The 19,888-nt window shown below is 46.0% G+C and overlaps 1 protein-coding gene across 1 annotated transcript in view; it reads right to left on the minus strand.

Moving 5' to 3' along the window:
• Positions 1 to 4,794: 4,794 nt before the first annotated feature.
• The window catches only part of LOC308435156 (uncharacterized protein C12orf56 homolog), a gene marked incomplete at both ends in the record, with an annotated part of 50,764 nt that continues 35,670 nt past the window's right edge, over positions 4,795 to 19,888 (minus strand). Inside the window, 6 exons of the mRNA XM_080935779.1 lie at positions 4,795 to 4,921; positions 7,050 to 7,228; positions 10,493 to 10,567; positions 10,783 to 10,857; positions 12,333 to 12,456; positions 19,613 to 19,702. Of these exons, the coding sequence (XP_080791905.1) occupies positions 4,795 to 4,921; positions 7,050 to 7,228; positions 10,493 to 10,567; positions 10,783 to 10,857; positions 12,333 to 12,456; positions 19,613 to 19,702 (670 nt within the window). The remainder of the gene's footprint in view (positions 4,922 to 7,049; positions 7,229 to 10,492; positions 10,568 to 10,782; positions 10,858 to 12,332; positions 12,457 to 19,612; positions 19,703 to 19,888) is intronic.

A 19,888-nucleotide genomic window follows, 5' to 3' on the forward strand; every position in this document is an offset into this window, starting at 1 on the left:
GAAACTGTGCAAATAAAATATACAGAGCATGAAAGAACAAAAGAAAGATAACCTTTCTAACTGATTTCTGGTTCTATACTCCACAGACTGCAAATGAAAAAATCTGAGTTCAACAAGATAAAACAATCAGCCTTAGCTTTTTAAAGAGCCATTACCTAGACCAATGTGGGGGAGATTCTGGTACATTCTAACATTAGGCTTTTGCTCCTACAAATTCCAAAACTATGATTTTAGTGCATAAGGTGAACAGGAAAGCATATGGGGTTGGGGTTGGGGGGTCCCAAGCCATCATCAGAACCTGCACTACCCGTTCCGAATCAGGGCATTGACCAGAGCAGTAAGGTTTTTAATCTGTGGGTGGCAATCCCTTTGGAGGTCAAATGACCCTATCACAGGGGTCAGCTAAGAACAACAGAAAGCACAGATATTTGCATTATTGTTTCAGTAAATATTTAACAAATGGCTCGGCCTTTATGGGTCCCCGAGGTCTCACTCCGCGGACACAGCTCCTTGGTGGAGTTGAGCACACATGAGGTCCCCCCACCACCACTTGGCGCTCCAGGCCGCCTCTAAGAACTCAAGTGTGGTTCACTCCACTGACCCTGTGGCTTCTGTCCTGGGTGGATACGACCACACCATGTTTCTTTCCTCCACTGCCTGGCACAAACATGACTCCAAAGCCAAAACATGACTAGCTTTTTAAGCAGGTTCACATATTAAATTCTCAATCCACAAACCACACACAATAAGATTATATCCAATGGACAAAGATACAACTGCCCTTCTATATGAGATAAAATGACCTACAGAAACCCTTAAATTTTTTCATATCTACCTATCGCCAATTAAGTCCACCTGGATCCAGATCCTCTTTCTTGAACCCCATTTTGATTCTCCTCTCAATCTCTCTTCTGCCTCCTGCCTCTACTTTCGCTCCACCACCTTGCCCCGCCTACCTCTCTCCTGTCCAATCATGTATCGCCTAAACATAAATCTACACGTTATGATTCTTAACAGTAGCAAAATTATAGTTATGAAGTAGCAATGAAAATAAAATTGTGGTTGGGAGTCACCACAACATGAGGAACATCAGGAAGGTTGGGATCCATTGGGCTAGAGCAAAGGGAGAAGCAGAGCTGCTCTCCTCGTTGTGAGTTGTGGCCGAAGCTGTGATCTCCAGTCACTGTATAGGACTGCCGAGTTTGAAGCAGGGTTACACGTTCCACAGTCTCTTCACACTCTTCTCATTCAGCATCTCAGAGATGACTCTTCATCTACTGGGGTAGGACACTCACTGCCCCCTCTCTGCCCCCTAAGTAGGAATGAAAGACTTACATACAGACTTCTTGGAGGCTGCTGAAGGGAGAGAGGCCAAGTAGATGCATAGTAAATAATCACATCTCTACTCCACTCTGGACAACTAGGAGTGTGTGTGTGTGTGTGTGTGTGTGTGTGTGTGTGTGTGTGTGTGTGTGTACCTCAGACTCTATCAGCTACCTCTGTTCATTTACATCTAGGTCCAGGAACTTGGGTCCCTCAACTTCGGAGACCGTGTGGAGATGGTAGAGAAGGCTTGGAGACTGTGTGGTTGTGGTGATGACACAAACCTGTGCACTTACTTGGAATCTACTCAGACAACCTGTCAAAAGGAACACACTGCCCCAGTTCAAAGTTTTAGGTCTCGGGTACATCCAGGGGCAGGAGGGACGGCTCAGTGGTTAAATGCACTTGCTGTTCTCCCAGAGTTCAGTTTCCAGCTCTTATACCGGGTACCTCACAACCTCCTGTGGCTCCAGCTCTGAGGGAGCCAGTGCTGCCTCTACATAGCCGCACATAAAACAGTAGAAGGAGACAAAGAGTGCTGAGTACAAAGGTGTGCTGGCTCACACTCGGAATACCAGCACTGGGGAGATGAAAGCCAGAGGCAAAGGAGTTCAAAGTCATTCTTGGCCATATTGAGCAGTCATAGCCTGCCTGGGCTCTGTGAGACCCTGTTTCAGTAACACAAGTGCTGCTTACACCGTGAGGGAACAGAAAGAAACAGGCAAGGCCTAGAAAGAGGACATATTGGCTTGACGTAAATCAACGCCTGAGTCAGAACTGGAAACGAGATCCCTGAGTGAAGGCCTGATTTTTTTATACTTTTTTTTTTCTTTTCAAAAGTACAATACCCAAGACTCTTTAAAAGTCATACTAAACAACAACATCAAAAACCTCATGGAAACTGTAGGTTGTTGTCTTTATGCAGGTGAAGGTGGGCACAAAACAAAATGAGGCCTGTCAGTGGACGAGAAGGAAGAGTAGGTGGGAATAGAGTTTTAGAAAGGGGGAGGGAAGCAGGAGAGAGCTAAGCAAGATGGAGGACATAGATGAGCCATCTCTGCATGGCTCTGCATAGCTACAGGTAGATATGGACGCTTTATAAGGGATGGATTTGTCTTCTACGGGATGATTTGTCTTTTCTAGGTGGGTAAATTATATCATATCGATTGGATCCAAGTTTACTGTGTGGTGCTTATCTTCACTAGGTGAACCAGCTGAGCCACTGAGTTCAAGAGAAATGTACAGTGGCAGGACGCACCAAGCCTGCCACGGAATCGGGATGTGTGGGGCTGATGTGGCAGCGACCCACCAAGGGAAGTGTGAGAGAGTGGCCACCACTGGGACCAGAGGGTGGCAGCAGGGAATGTGAGCAGAGTTCAAGGCTAGCAGAGAGGCAGGAGGGAGAGAGAGACTAACCAGAGGGCAGACGCCGATGAGATGAACGTATGTTAGTTCTATATGGCCCGCGGTATGGGAACTAACTTGGTAGAGACCGCTGGAGTCAGAGAGTACGTGGGGGCAGCGTGGCATGATACCACGATCATATAAGCCCACTGATGCCGTATGGCTCTAACGATGCCAGCCAGAGTGAGGGTTGGTGGATCTTTTTAACATTCACAGCAACAGAAACAAGTAAGACTGATAATTTATAATCTGCAAACAAAACTAGTTTTATTGATGTGTCAAAACATCATTTTGAAAGCCACAGTATACCAGGTTTTTCAAGTTAAAAACTCAGTACCACTTTTATGGGGATTTTTTGTTTGCTTGGTTTTGTTGTTTTGTTTTTTTTGTTTGGTTGGTTTGTGTTTTAATCTCACAATGACTCTATTAAACGCCGCACTGACAATGAAACCAGCCTATAAGAATTTGTGAATGACAGAAACCTGGAACACCAGCAAATCAAGTCATTACTGGAGCCCTAAGGATGGTGTGTGGGAGCCCAGCAGGGCGAGGAGGACGCTGCCACCAAGGGCGGGTACACGTATCTGGGACATGGGGGTTCCCTCCTTAGCCAACCAAGAGCCTCTCAGAGTAGCAATTTGAGAAGCTAAAAGTGTCTCTCGGTGTACCTTTTTAACACGAAGTCTCATAGTTAGAGGCCCATTTTCATTTTACTTTTTTATTTTTGAACCTAAGGTCTCCTACATGCTAGGAAAGTACACAGTCATTTATTTGCGATACACCCCCAGCTAGAACAGGTCTATTTTTACATAGGATATTTACAAAGCTATAGAAGTATTAAATCTAAAAAGTATCTTGATCAGTCAAGGCCATATAAACAGTATATTAAAACGATCATTGTAAAATGATTTAAATATTGCTGAACAAATTTATGGCAAGAACTTAAGTCTTTTCAACAAAGTCCTAGCTGTGGCTCCAATGACCACCACAAGCAAAGATGCCTAGGACACGCTTTTTTCCCCCTGCTACTTCCTCACGCTGTAGTAAGTTAAACAGAAAGTCAAACGTAACAGCTCCAGAGAGCATTTTGGGTCTAAGTTAACTTATGGCCACTCAGTGTGGCCTTTTGTAAATGACAGCGAAACTTCAGAGCTCAAGGTGAAGTCCCTCTTCCTCAGGGCTCCACAGGCCGGATCAGACTGGCCCACCCAGTAAAACAGAATAACACACTGAGGATCTGCAGAGCATCCCCACAGGAAGTCCCGCCTGGTTTCCTTCAGCATTCTGCGCAGCCGTGACTACTCTCCTGCCCACGGCTGCAGGCACACTTTTGATATTAGACTATTTCCGGGTAGGGGAGAAGGTGCCACACCATTACCCAGCGCCTCTCTAAGGCTGTGTAGTTTGAACTTCCTACAACAATCTTGCAGCAGGTGTTCCAGTGGCTTCAGCCACTTATCGCCCCAAGGGGCCCCACGAGAGCAGCTCTGCTCTCCCAGGCTCTACGCCCCCGCGCCCAGCACTGTTCTCCAGGCTTTAAGAAAGCTTTGCTTCTGGAGAGGTAGGCCACTTTCCATATGCGGAGAAAGATGTAGACAGCACTTGTATTGCTTGGTGCTGGGTTGTTTTTTGTTTGTTTGTTTGTTTGTTTTTTTGTTTTTTGTTATTGTTGTTGTTTGTTTGGGGTTTTGTTTTGTTTGCTTGCTTGTTTTTCCTTCGGTAGAGATTGAACACAGTTCTTGACAAATGCTAGGCAAAGACTCTACCTCTGCTTGGCATGCTCTCAGCCCAGGCATGGTTACTCCAGAGCTGGGCAGGGGGATGTACGCCTTTACTCTTAGTGCTTGGGAGGAGGGGCAGAGGCAGGCAGATCTCTGTGAGTTCAAGATCTACAGAGTGAGTTCTAGGACAGTCAGGGCTACACAGAGAAGCACAAAAAAAAAAATTAGACCTCTTAAAGAGGTGCTAATGAACATTTAACTGGAATCATTAAAAGGAGAGAGCTAAATATTAAATAAGTCAAAAGGCTGTTTTTCATAGTGACTTCAGTAAATATACTTATCTCCTCTAACATTTTGCACACTGTTTCTGTTCAATCAACTGTAGAACTTCATGACAGAGCTGAGTGGTGGTCTCTGTAATGGGGTAACACCCTGGGAGCCTCTTTTCCAAAGCTGTCATGTGAACAAAGTACCTGCAAGTCATAGAGAGAAGCAAAACGCCATGAAAAATGAGAATCTTCACATTGGCTCATCCAGCACGTTCACATTCGTGGCAGTGTTGGAGGGGAGGGGCTGGGGGTAGGGACGCCTAGCCACAAGACAGTATTTCCAGACCTCCAACCTCCTCAGCTCAGGACTTAGAAAATCTTTACCGCGTATGCATTTGAGCATTTCTCTTTATTTGAGAATGGAAGTGTCAATAATGGACCCGCCGGGTGGTAACCAGGACAGGATGGGTCTGTCTTCACCGAAGCCTATGCTAAGGTTCACCGTGGGTTCCTCGGTGAGCAGGTCCTCAGACAGTGAGCAGCAAGGAGTAGGGGACCAAGCTGAGATAACCCATCCAGACCGGGCAAGAAGAAAGAGCAGCATTTATCTTCCATAAGATACGGCAGCCTTCAACCACCTCCTTAGGTAGAATCAAAGAATGGCTCTTAGCCCTGAATGAGGAATCACTTGGGTTAGCTTCTAAAAACTGTCATTCCCACATCATGCCCCAGGCAAACCAAGGCAGAAGGACCACACCTGGGTTAGTGTTATTAATAACTTTGTAGACAATTCTAATGCAAAGTAAGTTAAAAACCACTGGTTTAAAAAAAAAAAAAGACAAACCTGAATTCCACAAAAAACATAAACCAGGGGGGCTGGGAGGAGAGAGCAGGGGGGATGGCAGCCAAAAGGCAAACAATCTCCCTGACAGGATCCTGCTGGGAGCTCCAGGCCACCACTGCTAACTATTTGGGCCAGCTTCCTGATTGTTTATAAAGTTTATAACTTGGTCTTTTATAATGAGGGTGAGCGTGATGGTAAATGCCTGTAACTACTGTGAGTTCAAACCCAACTTAAGCTACTTGGTGAGTTCCAGACCAGCCTGGGCTACAAACTGGAAAAACAGGTGTGTATGTGATTGTGTGTGTGTGTGTGTGTGTGTGTGTGTGTGTTTAGGGTTGGGTCATGCTATACATATTACAACATGCTAAATCTTGGGACTATGCTAAATGAAAGACTTGGGGGAAAGGTCATTCATTGGCTGATTGTCTAGAAGGCAGGGTTGATGAGAGGTTAGAACCAAGAGCTAAGGAGAAGGAGGATGGGCTGTGTGTGCTTAGCCGGTACTGGGTTTCTTAAATAATGATAGTGTTCTGTGGTTCCATAATTATGGTTACAAAACATCATGAAGTGTATTCAGAGCTGCCTAATTATACGCCCTAGAGGGGTACATTTCACGCTATGTCAGTTTTTCCTAATGAAATTCTCAAAGGACGCTAGGGGGCAGGAATGAAGGGGTGCTGGGACTGATTTGTGGGATCAACTTGGAGCCAAATAAATCCCTTTTACGGTATCTAGAATGGACCCTCTGATGTAATGCCACATGCAGGAAAAACAGAGTCCACATAGAGGGCTGAATTTTCTTCGTTTTGAAGCCGATATGAAACTGTAACATATGCACATCCTTTGAGGCCTCTCTCCCAACCAATGCACCCTTCTCATTTAAGGCAAAAACCACCTCGGCTTTTCTTTAGCGCGTTAGTTCAGGCCGTACTGCTGAGTGCTTTGGTGGCCTTTTGAAAGAAGTGCAGCCTCTGAGGGGCAGGGAAGCAGGCTGCCTGAGGAAACCAACCCTGGCTGCTGCCACCTCTTACTGTTCTGCTAGTGACAAGGGGGAGGTAAATGAAGATAATGGACAGCCAACCCCCCGTGTGTCTGTGTTCCCAGTGTGTCCCCCTTAACGACTGATCCCTGCAAAACGCCCCTGCAGTGACTGACTTGAACTCATAGTTCCTGATTTGTCACCCCTTCAATATGGTTTGCTACTCCAAAATAAACCATCACACGTAGGACGTGGGCTGTTCACAAGGAAGAAACTCGAGACAGGAAGCTTCTGGGCTGGGGGCACACCACACCACAAAGGGCGGTGGTTCTTAGAACTGTCCCAGATCTCACCTTACCTGTGACTAAATAAAGTATTACCAAAGACGAATGTAGAATTTTCCCATCCCCATTTATGTTCTGTCATCAGATCCTGTCATCAGGGCCCCCGCAAAAATGAGCAATGGGTCAAAACTTCGATATGACCTTTGACCTTTCGCCTTTCCTTACCTGAACTCCTCACAGTGGTCATTCCTGATATACTCCGCGAGAGCCTGGCTGTGCTGCAGACAGCTCCTCAGGATGTAAAACCGCTGGTACAACAGGACTGCCTGGCAGGGGGTCAGCAGCTGGAGCGAAGCTGAGAGCCCTGTCACCACTCCTTCCACCGTGCGGGCCACAAACGCCATCTAGAAAAGGGAAACGCCGTCACGCACACACAGACGGGTGCCACCCACACGCGCCCCGATTTAGCCACTAGCCTCGTCCACAAATCCAACCTGATGCCTCTGCCGCCCTTATTCCAACGCCTGCGGGCTATGTGTCTCTGAAATGCTACTCAGTACCAGATCACAAACCAACTGGCCATTTTAATTTTACTTTCTTTAGCACTGTTGTGGTGCTGTTGTTTTCTTTTTTAAGGTTACATTTTCTTAATCATTTGGGGGTGGCGTGTTATGGATGTATGCCATGCTGTATGTATGACAGCCAGCAGACAGCCTGCTTAAGTCATATAAAGCTCCTGGGCTTGAACTCCAGTTCTCAGGCTTGGCAAGAAGAGGTCATTACCTGCTGAGCCATCCCCCAGACTCAGCACTGCTGAGTACGGTTTTTTATTAGGTACAGTAATCAGGACTGGCTGACAAGCAGGTACATTCAATGATCACAACCCCCAACCGTTTCTCTTTTTTGCATCTTTCTCTCATACAGAGTGTGGTCTTAGGTGGCCCCTGCAAAAGGGTCAGTTGACACTAGGGGTTTGCAACCCCACAGGTTGAGAACTACTACTTTAAAGACAGAATAAGGGAGTCCCCACTGTCTGGGATCCTTAGGACCTTAGGTTTTCTCCCAGATGATAGAGCCTAAGACCACACTACATAAAACACAGAGGAGACTCCAATTTACGCACACAAATATGGACAAGTAAAAAGTAAGGCACTCCTAGAGCGAATCTGAGCCTGGTTGGGCTCTGTGCACCACGGAAGACAACACCCTGGGCTTTATCTCTGTTGGGCAGCAGGTACTCCGCTTTCCATAAATGTGTTGTGGGAATCTGACAAGAGGATGCAGACTCTTCAGGACAGGGTCCACGTCGTCGTTCTGGAGAAGAGACTCAGCCGGGAACTGAGATGGTCAGCGGGGCATGCACTCATGTGGGAAGAGACTACATTACCTCATGCCAAATACCGTACTCATTGCCTTATCTGTGTGTGTGTCTTATCTACTACGTATGTGCCTCTGTGTGAGTGTGTGTGGGAATATGCATGTGCACATATGTGTACACAGGTTTTCAGTCCATGACCCGCATGTAGAATTCAGAAGACAACTTGTAGAAGTTATTCTCTTCCACCATATTGGGTCCAGGAAACAAACTCGGGTCCATTGGCTTGTCAACAGTCACTTTGCCCACCGGGCCTTTTCACCGGCCCCACATACTATCTTTTGAAGAGATTTCTAGTAAAACGAATGTTGATTAATTGAATGCACGGATGGATAGAGGGAAACCATGCTTGGGCAAGAGATGGAGACAAAGACTTTATGAAACTTAGTTCATTAGCTCTCGAGAACACGGAGCACACCAGACCTCTGTTCTGCTGTGTTGCAGTCTGTACGGAGAGAAAGCTATCCTCTGGGTCTCAATAGACTAGATTTGCACAAACCCCAAACAACCAGTGCCCTCTACAGGACAGAAAAGCCCCATCATTTGTTCCCTCTTCACAACCCTTAACAGTAGGGGCCTGTCCATTATCTCTCAGGAGCACCAGTAGGTGGGACAGTCATCATGGGAAACACTCTAAATAGCATGTCATAGAAAGATCTGTGAGCCCAGGGAAGCATGCAACTGAGACCAAAGTAATCAAGTGGAGAGAGATGTCCAATTCTACCAGGTGCCTCGCAGAACATGTGTTGGAACACACAGTCCAACAGCCACCACCGGACTGAACCATGTGACAACAGAAGCCAAGGCAAACAGCAACAGTGACAGGCTCAAGGGAAGGAAGAAGATGACACTGTATAGGGTACTGTGTGATTGTGTTGGTGGGGTGTGACCCAGTTAGAAGGTCAGGGAATCACCTTCTGGCTTCCTCTCCAGGAACGGGCACCGAGGCCTCACAGATGAGTGGGGGTTAGCTGAGCTGGAAAGGAGGGAGGAGGGTTTCGGACCCAGCTGGCTACAGTCTGTTTTCATTTGTCAGAAACTTAGTCCCCAAAGGGAAGTGTTAGCAGGTGAGGATCTATAAGAGATTGTTATAGATAGATAGATAGATAGATAGATAGATAGATAGATAGATAGGGATATATAGATATAGATAGATATATAGATGCACATACATATGTATACATATATGATTATTATATGATTATATATGATATATATGATTATACATATGACAATATATATATGATTATTAAAGCATGGGCTGTCGCCCTCGAGAATATAAGGTAACAGAATAGTGACAAGATCACAGAATAGTTATGCTCATGGATATCTTGTGGAGAGACTCTGTTATTCCACAACCAAGTTTGTCATAAAAGTGAATTCAGCTAAACAAACAACAAAACCCAACCAGACTGAGGCAGGAGGATCATGAGCTGGATGCCAGCCTGAGCGACAGAGCAAGACACTTCAGACATACTAAAATGTTAAAATGACGCTGGTCTCACAGCCCACATGTGCTCTCCCATCCTTTAGCCTTCACTCACGGAAGGACACAGCAAGACCCTCACGAGATACAATTCTTCCACCTTGGACCAACCAGCCTCTGAAACGTGAGCGCAAAGCACCCTTAGTCAATGGCACTCAGACTAAGACCAACACAGAGGAAGACATCCTGCAGTGGAGTCAGGGGGTAGGTGAGACAGCAAAGTTATAAGATGACCAGTCCTGCAGGCCTATGGAAGTCAGAGGTCAGAGGTCAGAGGTCAGCCACCACACAAAGAGAAAAGCTGCTGAGAGATCAAGCTTATAGCAAGGAATGGCAATCATGGTTTTGTTTTAAATGGTTCCCTCTGGCTGTAATCTAGTAGAATGACAGGCGTGGACCCTTTGGGAAGGAACGGACTCTTCACAAGGTGACATCATCAGAGTTGGGACCATGGCTGCCAGGAACAGAGCACTCAGCCAATTCCAAATGTTCTCTTCATTTTTCTACTTATGGGAAATCTCAATATTTTTACTCAAGTTACAAGCCAATAACTTAACGTCTTTGTTTGCTACATTTACCTTCAAAGCTGTTATATCTTTACTAAATTAAAGCTGATCTCAGGCCGTAATCTTAATACCTTGAATTCAGGTCCTGAGTATGAAAAAATTGATTTGGATTAAACAATAAGACCATCACGTTTATACTGTGCTTCTGCTCTGTGGACTCGATCGCGGCACGACGCCTATGTCTCGTTAATTAAGCACAAACTATCCATTCAGCTGGGCCATTTTTCTTTTCAGTACTCACAATGGGAGGACAGCTTTGTAGAAGGGACATCATCCAGCTAAGTGCGAACCTGGTGGATCCCAATCCAAGATTTCCCTAGAAATTCAAGGAAACCAGTTATATTCGTGAGGTTCTTACCCTGACCAATCAAATCTTTAAGGCCGGCATCTGTAAAATAGCCTGTAATATCACTGAAGTCGGCCTGTTTTAGAGAAGATCCCCAATAAAACCACAGCATAACCAAATCAGAACTATAATAATAATAATAATAATAATAATAATAATAATAATAATAAACAAACGCCTTGTACCTGCTGAAAGACAAGCAGAATCTCATAGACCAGCGCTGTGGCGGTGTCTGTGTAGTCCAAGATGAGCTTCTGCAACTGGAAGTTTCGATAAGTTAATACACTCGCATGGGCTGAGCCTGGGAAGCCATTTCCCCTTAGACACCTGTCCAAGGATTTCCGATTTACTTTGTGATGCCCTCTCTCCTGACCCACTTGGCCCAGCCATTCCCAGGGAGGCTGCTGGCATGCTGGGCTCCTTGGCTCAGGCTTGCAACTCTAGACACTAAAGAGCCTGAGGCAGGGAGATCCCAAGTTCAAGGCCTGTTCAGGCAACTGAAAACAAAAAGCACAACGAGAGCCCTCCACTCCCGGGAATGTAGTTTAGTGGTAGAGTGCGTTCCTTGGATGTGTTCGGTCCTCAGTCCCACCCAGAGCAAGGCTGTTCTGGGAAAAGGCAACACGTTTAGCAACGAGTAAGACGGAGCATCATCGGCAGTCAGATCAACAACCTTACTTCAAGAAGGTGGAAACTGGGCTGGAGCGATGGCTCAGCAGTTAAGAGCACTGACTGAGTTCAGTTCCCAACAACCACGTGGTGGCTCACAACCATCTGTAATGGGATCCGGTGCCCTCTTCTGGTGTGTCTGAAGGCAGCAACAATGCACTCACATACATAAAATAAATAAATAAATAAATCTTTAAAAGAAAAGGTGAAAACATGGCCACTTGGTGGTGTTGGTGGCGGCTGCTCATACCTTTTATCTCAGCACTCAGGAGACAGATGCAGGTGGATCTCTGAGTTCAAGGCCAGCCTGGTCTACAGAGGGGGCTCTAGAACAGCCAAGGCCACACAGAGAAACCCTGTCTCAAAAACAAAGCATAAGGGGGTAAATATGCTTCCTGAAATTGAGTCGGGAGGTCATCTGGGGACTTTAGGCATGTGCCTACCTTGAAGGTCTATTCCTTCTGTGGTCTGGGTAAATATGGGGTTCAGGGACCTCTGACTGCCCGTGAGATCTTCAGGCTATTGACAGTGGCTACAAGTCACCTGGGCGAGCCCCAGGCCTAGCTCCTGCTCCTCTCATAGTGCACAGGATGAACCCTACTCATCTCTCCCTTCCTTTTACACCCAATGGGCAAACACTGTATTGTCTCCCGATGGCCACACAGACTGCCCATTGAAGAAGATCCGAACGCCCTGCAGACATGAAACCTGCATCCACCCTTTTTGTCTGCTAGATGTTTTCATGGGGAAAATGCTAGGAATAATCCAGATTTAAAACCCAAAACCCCCTTCGAGCCCAGTCTTCTTGCCGTGGCTCATCATCTGACTCTTAGGCCAGATTCCAAAAGTTGTCTTCTAGTGTCTGCACTATCTAAATATCAAGTCCCAGCTCAAATTCCTTAAATATTCTGAAATAGCTAAGTCTTTAGGTTAATAACAAGGCATGTCCTCCTTAACGTGAACATATTTCTGAACTCTACAGCATCGTGTTCCTCACTGGAAGAGAAGAAACAAGAGCCCACATATGTTTTGTTCAGGCACCTCCCACCCCGGGTTCTCAACTCACCTGACTATCGAAGGATGCTTCAGCCGAGGTTGGATCAGCCCCGGGCTGGGCATCAGATACGGGACAGGACTTTGGAACCTTAGGCTTGCTAATGAGAATCACTAAGAGATTGAACAGCATCCCCCTGAAAAATAAACAAAAAGCCATCCATGGGGAAAAATCTCCTAGACAGGAACAGGTGGAGTCAAACTTCTAACACTTAACTGACCCTTAGACAAACAGGTGAATACCTTGAAATGACAAGTTTATTGTGGAGGTTCTTTTTTTTAATTTTAATGAAAATGCAATTTTTTTTATTTTTATTTTTATTTTTTTTTTAGCTGAGGGGAAGTGTAGCTTCAGCGTTCACTAGCCCAGAAAGCTCAGCAGAGAAGGATTTAAGGAAGGCCATAGCGATTCCGAGTAAAGCTGTGTTTCCACAGTGTGCTTACAGAGTATTAATTCTAAGCAACCGGGTAGTCAAAATAGATTCTATAGTCGGAGGAAGTGAGTGGTCAGGCTAAGCTCATTCGAAGCATAAATACGGGAACAGATCAGGGAAGACATGAGGATGGAGAGGGGAGACAGGGAGCACCTGAGAGAAATGGGGGAGGACGGAGAGTAAACAGTGTCACAGACGCCAAGGAATGAAGACAGCCAACAACAGATAGAGAAAGTGAAAAAAGAGGAAAATGGAGATGTTGTGTCACCTTCTCGAGTCACAAAGGCCACCCAGGAGCCGGTGCAACCACACTAGGGTCTCTTTATTACAAGCTCAAGCTTGGGCTTAGCCACCGCTGACTCTGACACAACAGGGTGGTTTGGTGAAGGCGTCCCAAACCCTCAGCGGGACAGGGTTTTATAGGAAATGGGAGTAAACAAGGGGGTGTTCAGCCTGGCAAGCATTTATCTAACTGAACGACTATCGTAAGCCGACAGGTGGGTGTTCCAAGCAAAACCATGAACAATCACAAACAGCCTGAAAGTACAGACAATCCGAAACAATCAGACTGATCTTTGATTGGCTGTTGCTAGGGAGTAACTCTTGAGTAGGGGCCAAGGACAAGCCATGGGGTCCTTCCGGGTTCTTGGGTGTAGCTTGGGTCCTGCTATAGGTCAAGTTTCTTAAGATGGAGGCTGGTCCCAAATGGAGTAGGTGTGGCTTCTCAGAGACAGGATAAGATGCTAGCTGTTGTCTATGGCATTTCTCTGCATCTTACACAGTCTTATTTATGACACACACATCATACACAGTTAGAAATCTTTTACAATCTTGAAGTGCTGATTACTGAGACCGGGGGTGGGGGGGCAGCTCAGTAGTTAAGAGCACATAGTGCTTACTGCTCTTGGAGAGTCTCGGCTTTGATTCCCAGCACCCATATGATGGCTCACAACCATCTGTGACTCCAGTTCCCGGGGTTGTAATGCTCTCTTCTGACCTCCTGGGACACCTAAACTCACACACACACACACACACACACACACACACACACTCACACACACACACTCACACACACTCACACTCTCTCACACACACACACTCTCACACTCACACTCACACACACACACTCTCACACACACACTCACACACACACTCTCTCTCACACACACACACTCACACACACTCTCACATACACACACACTCACACACACTCACACACACACTCACACACACACACTCACACACACTCTCACACACACACTCACACACACACATACACACACTCACACTCACACACACTCACACACTCTCACACACACACACTCTCACACACACACTCACACACACACTCTCTCTCACACACACACACTCACACACACTCTCACATACACACACACTCACACACACTCACACACACACTCACACACACTCTCACACACACACTCACACACACACATACACACACTCACACTCACACACACTCACACTCTCTCTCACACACTCACACACACTCACACACACTCACACACACACACTCTCACACACACACATACACTCTCACACACACACACACACACACACTCACACACACACACACACAATTATTTGAAAGTACTGATTATTGGATATCTTCACCACAAGACTTCTGTGAAGCGTCACTATACCAACGTGTCACATGCATCTCTGGGACAAGGAGACAGTGCTGCATAGTAGTTCTTTTTAAACTAACAAAAATGAGAAATTTATATATTTTGATGTGTTTTGAAAATTCAGCTACGCACTGCCTCATACATATTTTATAGCAGACATGTGCCTATGTGTGTCTGTTAGGCCAGAGGTCAGCCCTGGGTACTGTTCCTCCAAAACCATCCATTTTAGTTTCTGAGACAGTCTCTCTCACTGAGCTCTGGGCTCACCAGTAAGGCTGTTTATTGTGGCTGGCCAGCAACCTTCAGCCTATCACAATCTCCCTATTGTTAGTGTGACAAGCACACGCTACAATGTGTGGCTTTTACATAACCTCTGGGGCTCAGAATCAGGTCCCCATGCCTAAATGGGGAACACTTTCTTCCCCGAGCTGGGAGGAGGTGGGCGGAGCCGGGAGGAGCTGGGCGGAGCTGGGGAAGCTTTGAGCGAATGTGTAATAAGTAGATGAAGTCCCAAGTGCTTGTGTACTGTGGGCGTGGCCACGTCAAGAACCATTGCCTCAGATCTGTGGGAAACTGGTAGAACCTCCCCTACTCACTGACCCTCAGAGGGATGGCAAAGGCATCCCAGTTCCCCGATCTAAGTGGAAATGTTGGTAGTGCTTGCACAAGCTAGCAACCACAGCTTCCTCTTTATACTGGCTGGTTTTGTGTCAACTTGACACAAGCTGGAGCTATCACAGAGGAAGGAGCCTCAGTTGAGGAAATGCCTTATGCCTTCAGCTGTAAAGTATTTTCTTAACTAGTGATCAAGGGGGGATGGCCCAGCCCATTGTAGGTGGAGCCATCCCTGGCCCAGCCCATTGTGGGTGGAGCCATCCCTGGCCCCGCCCATTGTGGGTGGAGCCATCCCTGGCCCAGCCCATTGTGGGTGGAGCCATCCCTGGGCTGGTAGACCTGGTTCTATAAGAAAGCAGGCTGAGCAAGCCAGGGGAAGCAAGCCAGTAAGTGACATCCCTCCATGGCCTCTGCATCAGCTCCTGCTTCCTGACCTGCTTGGGTTCCAGTGATGAACAGCAATGTGGAAGTGTAAGCTGAATAAACCCTTTCCTCCCCAACTTGCTTCTTGGTTATGATGTTTGTACAGGAATAGAAACCTTAACTAAGACAGTCCTCTAGGATGGTTACAGCTTGAGACTGCTCTGTTTACAGAGACCCCTACAAGTGACTAGATAACTTCTCCCCCTTTGCCATGCATAATAAACTTTATGAGGTCCTGAGTTGTTGTGCATAGAAGGTACCCTCCATCAGAGTAAGCACAGTCCACCTACCCCAGCTTTTCTGGTTGTGTGTCTGTTCTGTCTTTATTGCCTTCAAACATGGTCTCTCACTGAATTTGAACTGGACTGACTAGCAATGTGCCTCTCTCTGCCCTGCCCCACCCCTCAGTACTGGAGTTTCGGGCAAACACAACTACATCAGGCTTTACATCACTTCTGGGGATTTGAACTCATGTTCTCAAAGTTTTTCCGCAAGCTCTCTCATCAACTGAGCCAGCTTCTCAGTACCCAGAACACTTCTTTTTGAAGCTTTTCTCTACATGAAGTATGAATTGACATTCTGTTCTCTGCTCTATTTAATTATAGTCCTTTATTTTCAGTAACAATTTCTTTTCAAATCTAGGAGAAGGAACTCTAAAGTTCTTGGTCGCTTACTGTGATAATATAGGAATTCAACTGTAACAGTACCAAAATATAAAAGAGGAACGTGGCACATTGAGAAAATACAGCAAGGTGGTTCAACTAGCAAAATTTCCACTTTGGGAAATAATAAGAGGAAATGCTAAATGAATTACTGTTTCTTTATTTCCTCAAATGGAATTTAATTTAAAACCCACCCTTTCACCAAGTGACTTCATTTAAAACTCTCTGGGTCAACAATTTTAGTCAAATTGTAGTTTCATCCAGAAAACAGAGACTTAAAGAACTAATATCCAGACTTAAAAATTGTCCCAATGATAGAATAGTTTTATTATTTGGATTGGCATTATTTGTAATGTATGGAATTTAAATATATTACACTCTATTTTAGACTACAGAGGTTGGAGGTAAAATAGTCCCTAATGCTGTGAAAGGTGACATTCTAACATGGCTTCCAATATTCCTACCCCAAAGGTACACAGATCCCATATGACACGCCCCTCTCCTATGTGTGAGCAGGACCTATGACTGCAAGTGACAGCTATTCATAATTGTGCTACATTAGGTGGGAAATAAAGGGCTCTTTACATACAACTAGGCCCATCATTAGTGAAGTTTTAGCCAGTCCAGAGGAAATGATCCTGGGAGTTGGGGGGAGGGGGGCGGTGAATGCTCTGATCAAATGAACTTGGCAAAAGGGTACCGTCTGGAACTCACAGATAGAATCTGCCAAGAAATAGCCACCCTGCAATTGTTTCTATATATATTTCTATAGTTGCTCTCTGAAGCATCGCATGAGCTTAGGAGGGAACAGAAATCCCATCAACCCTGCAGTTAAAGTGTTTGAGATCAGGAGCAGAGGCCCCAACCAACTCTGCCCAGAGAACTGATCCACGGAGACCTGAGATAATAACTGTTTACTTAACTCACTAAGCTTATGTAATTTGTCACGGGGGCAACAGATTAATACTACACCTTTGTTGTCCTCATGACAATCCTATACATACCAAAGGTGCCTAAAAATTAATACTAACACTGTACTCTATCGTAGCTACTAAGAGCTCAGACCGAAAGCTAGGAAATGATTAGTCTTGTCCAAAGAAAGGTTTGATGAAGCTGATAGGGCTAAACCGAATTAGAACAATCAAAGACCACACTTTACAGCCAAGGTAGGGAGTGTTTTCCTTTTTCGGATGGAGAAGAGTAGACACCAATAGAAGTTGAGCAGAAATGTTACATGCCTTGCTTAAGAACAACATTTTCTTGCCCTTTAGACCTTGTACTTCCCATGAAAGTCGTTGTTGCGGTCTATTTATTCTAGGGTCAGGGAGTGGCACTGTTGGGCGGTGTGGTCTTGTTGGAGTATGTGTGACTTTGTGGGTGTGGGTGCTAAGACCCTAGTTCTAGCTGCCTGGGAGTCAAAAATCTTCCACTAGCAGCCTTCAGATGTAGAACTCTCAGCTCCTCCTGCACTGTGCCTGCCTAGATTCTGCCATGCTCCCACCTTGATGATAATGGACTGAACCTGTGAGCCAACCCCAACTCAATGTCCTTATAAGAGTTGCCTTGGTCATGGTGTCTGCTCACAGCAGTAAAACCCTGACTAAGACAGTCATCCTGCTTCAATCATCAGGACAAAGACTGCATGAAAAGAAAATGGCAGGTCACAGCCACAGAGATGGCTCAGTAGTCAAGAATTCTTACTGCTCTCGTAGAGGGCCTGGGTTCAGTTCTCAGCACCCATGTCTGGCAGATCACAACCATCTGTAACTCCAGTTCATGGAGATCAGATGCCCTGTCTAGCTTAGTGCGCTACTGTACGCACAGGGTACACATAAACTCACAATGCTCACATGCATAAATACAAAATAATAACTAAATCTTTAAAAGCCAGAGAAACACATGGTAAGCTCTGCCAGAGAAGTCCCACTCAGGCGCATCCCGTGGGTGGTGAGCTCTTCTGTGATGTGACTTCCCTCAACCAGCCGGTTAGTGCCTCTCCCTTTCCATCAGAGAGGCTTCTCTTCACAGGAGATGCCAGTTAATACCAAGCCCCACAGCTGTGGAGGGTTCAGCCCTCAGTGGGACATCTCCATCACAGCCCCTCCTCCATGGTTCTAGGACCACTGCAGAAGAGGAGGCAGAAAGAGGTGAATGCAGCGAAGAGATGCTTCAAAATTTTTGCAAGACATGACAGCCCCACTGCAGACTTGAACTCACAGCACTGCGGTTGCATGCACAAGGCCTGCGTAAGAACAAGCCAATCAAAACTCCAACATGGTGAGCCATGGTGGCGCATGCCTTCGACACAGCACCCGGGAGGCATAGGCAGGAGGACCTCCAAGTTCGAGGCTAGCCTGGTCCACAGAGTGAGCTCCAGGACAGCTAGAACTACGAAGAGAAATCCTGCCTCAAAAAAGAAGAAAGGAAAGGAAAGAAAAGAAAAAAGGAAATGAAAGGAAAGAACGGGGAAAAGAAAAGAAAATTCCAACACGGGTGTGAAGAGCTCACAAAACTCCACCTCAGGTGAAGCATTCTTAGCAGTGATGGGGGGAGGGGCCTTAGTTTTCTCCAAGGCTGTGGCCATGACAGGCATCCCGTGCTCCAGCGGATGCCCTATACCCATGCATATACATACCATTAGCACCAGTCAGACTCAGTGTTTAAAAGAAAGAGTACATGAAATACTGAGGGAGATAGGGGTGGGGTTATGTGGAGTTGGGAGGGTCTAAGGATGGATTTGATCAATTGTATATGAATACATAAATAAAATATTTTTAACATGGCAGAGTAACAAAAAAGAAGGCAGGCAGGACCTGGGTAGCCCTGCCAGCTCTGTGAGAAAGTTAACCTCTCTCCATTCCTTTGGACACAGGTGGTCCTTGTGACTGTATACAGCCCAAATTCAGGTGAGTTCTGCTCATTTGACCTTGCAAAACCCAGAGAACACCCTCAGAATATACATTTTCTGATGCTTTGAATAAGATTGGCTATTGTGTAAGACTTTAGTCCACCTCATTCTGGGACCTCGCACTCCCAGGTCTAAGCCACCAACTAGAGCAGTGGACAGAGGACAAGAAGGACGATGACAGAGACTATGTGGTCCAATGTCTTCTTAAAAGACAAAACAACAGAAAAGTGCATGCACACACACACTCACACAAACATACTCATACACTCACACACACACTTACACATACACACACACACACACACACACATACTCATACACTCACACATATACACTCACACATACACACACACTCTCACACACATACACACACTCACACACACACTCTCACACACATACTCATACACTCACACACACACTTACACATACACACACACATACTCATACACTCACACACACACACTCACATATACACACACACTCACTCACACACTCTCACACACTCACACATACACTTACTCACACACTCTCACACACATTCACACACTCTTACACACATACACACACACCCTCACACATGCACCCTCACACAAAGACCTTACTTCTTAGCTGCCAGTGTGTTCAATCGTGACGATTCAATTTCTGTTTCTCTGAACATCAGTCCTAGGGTTTGTATAATTTCAATACATGCCCTAGGAAATAAGAAAGAGAATGAAACATGGCAAGCGTGCGCACAAATGTGTGCATGGCTCCCCGAAGTCAGAATCCCGTGAAAGCCATAAGTCTTGAGAGAACGGCTTTCAGATGGTCATCTAGCAAAGAGTCCGTCAAATTCTGCTCAACAAATCGCAAACCCTGGCTGAATGCCCAAGCTGAGA

The sequence above is a fragment of the Micromys minutus genome, assembly GCF_963924665.1.
Source record: "Micromys minutus genome assembly, chromosome: 22".
In the NCBI taxonomy this organism is placed as follows: domain Eukaryota; kingdom Metazoa; phylum Chordata; class Mammalia; order Rodentia; family Muridae; genus Micromys; species Micromys minutus.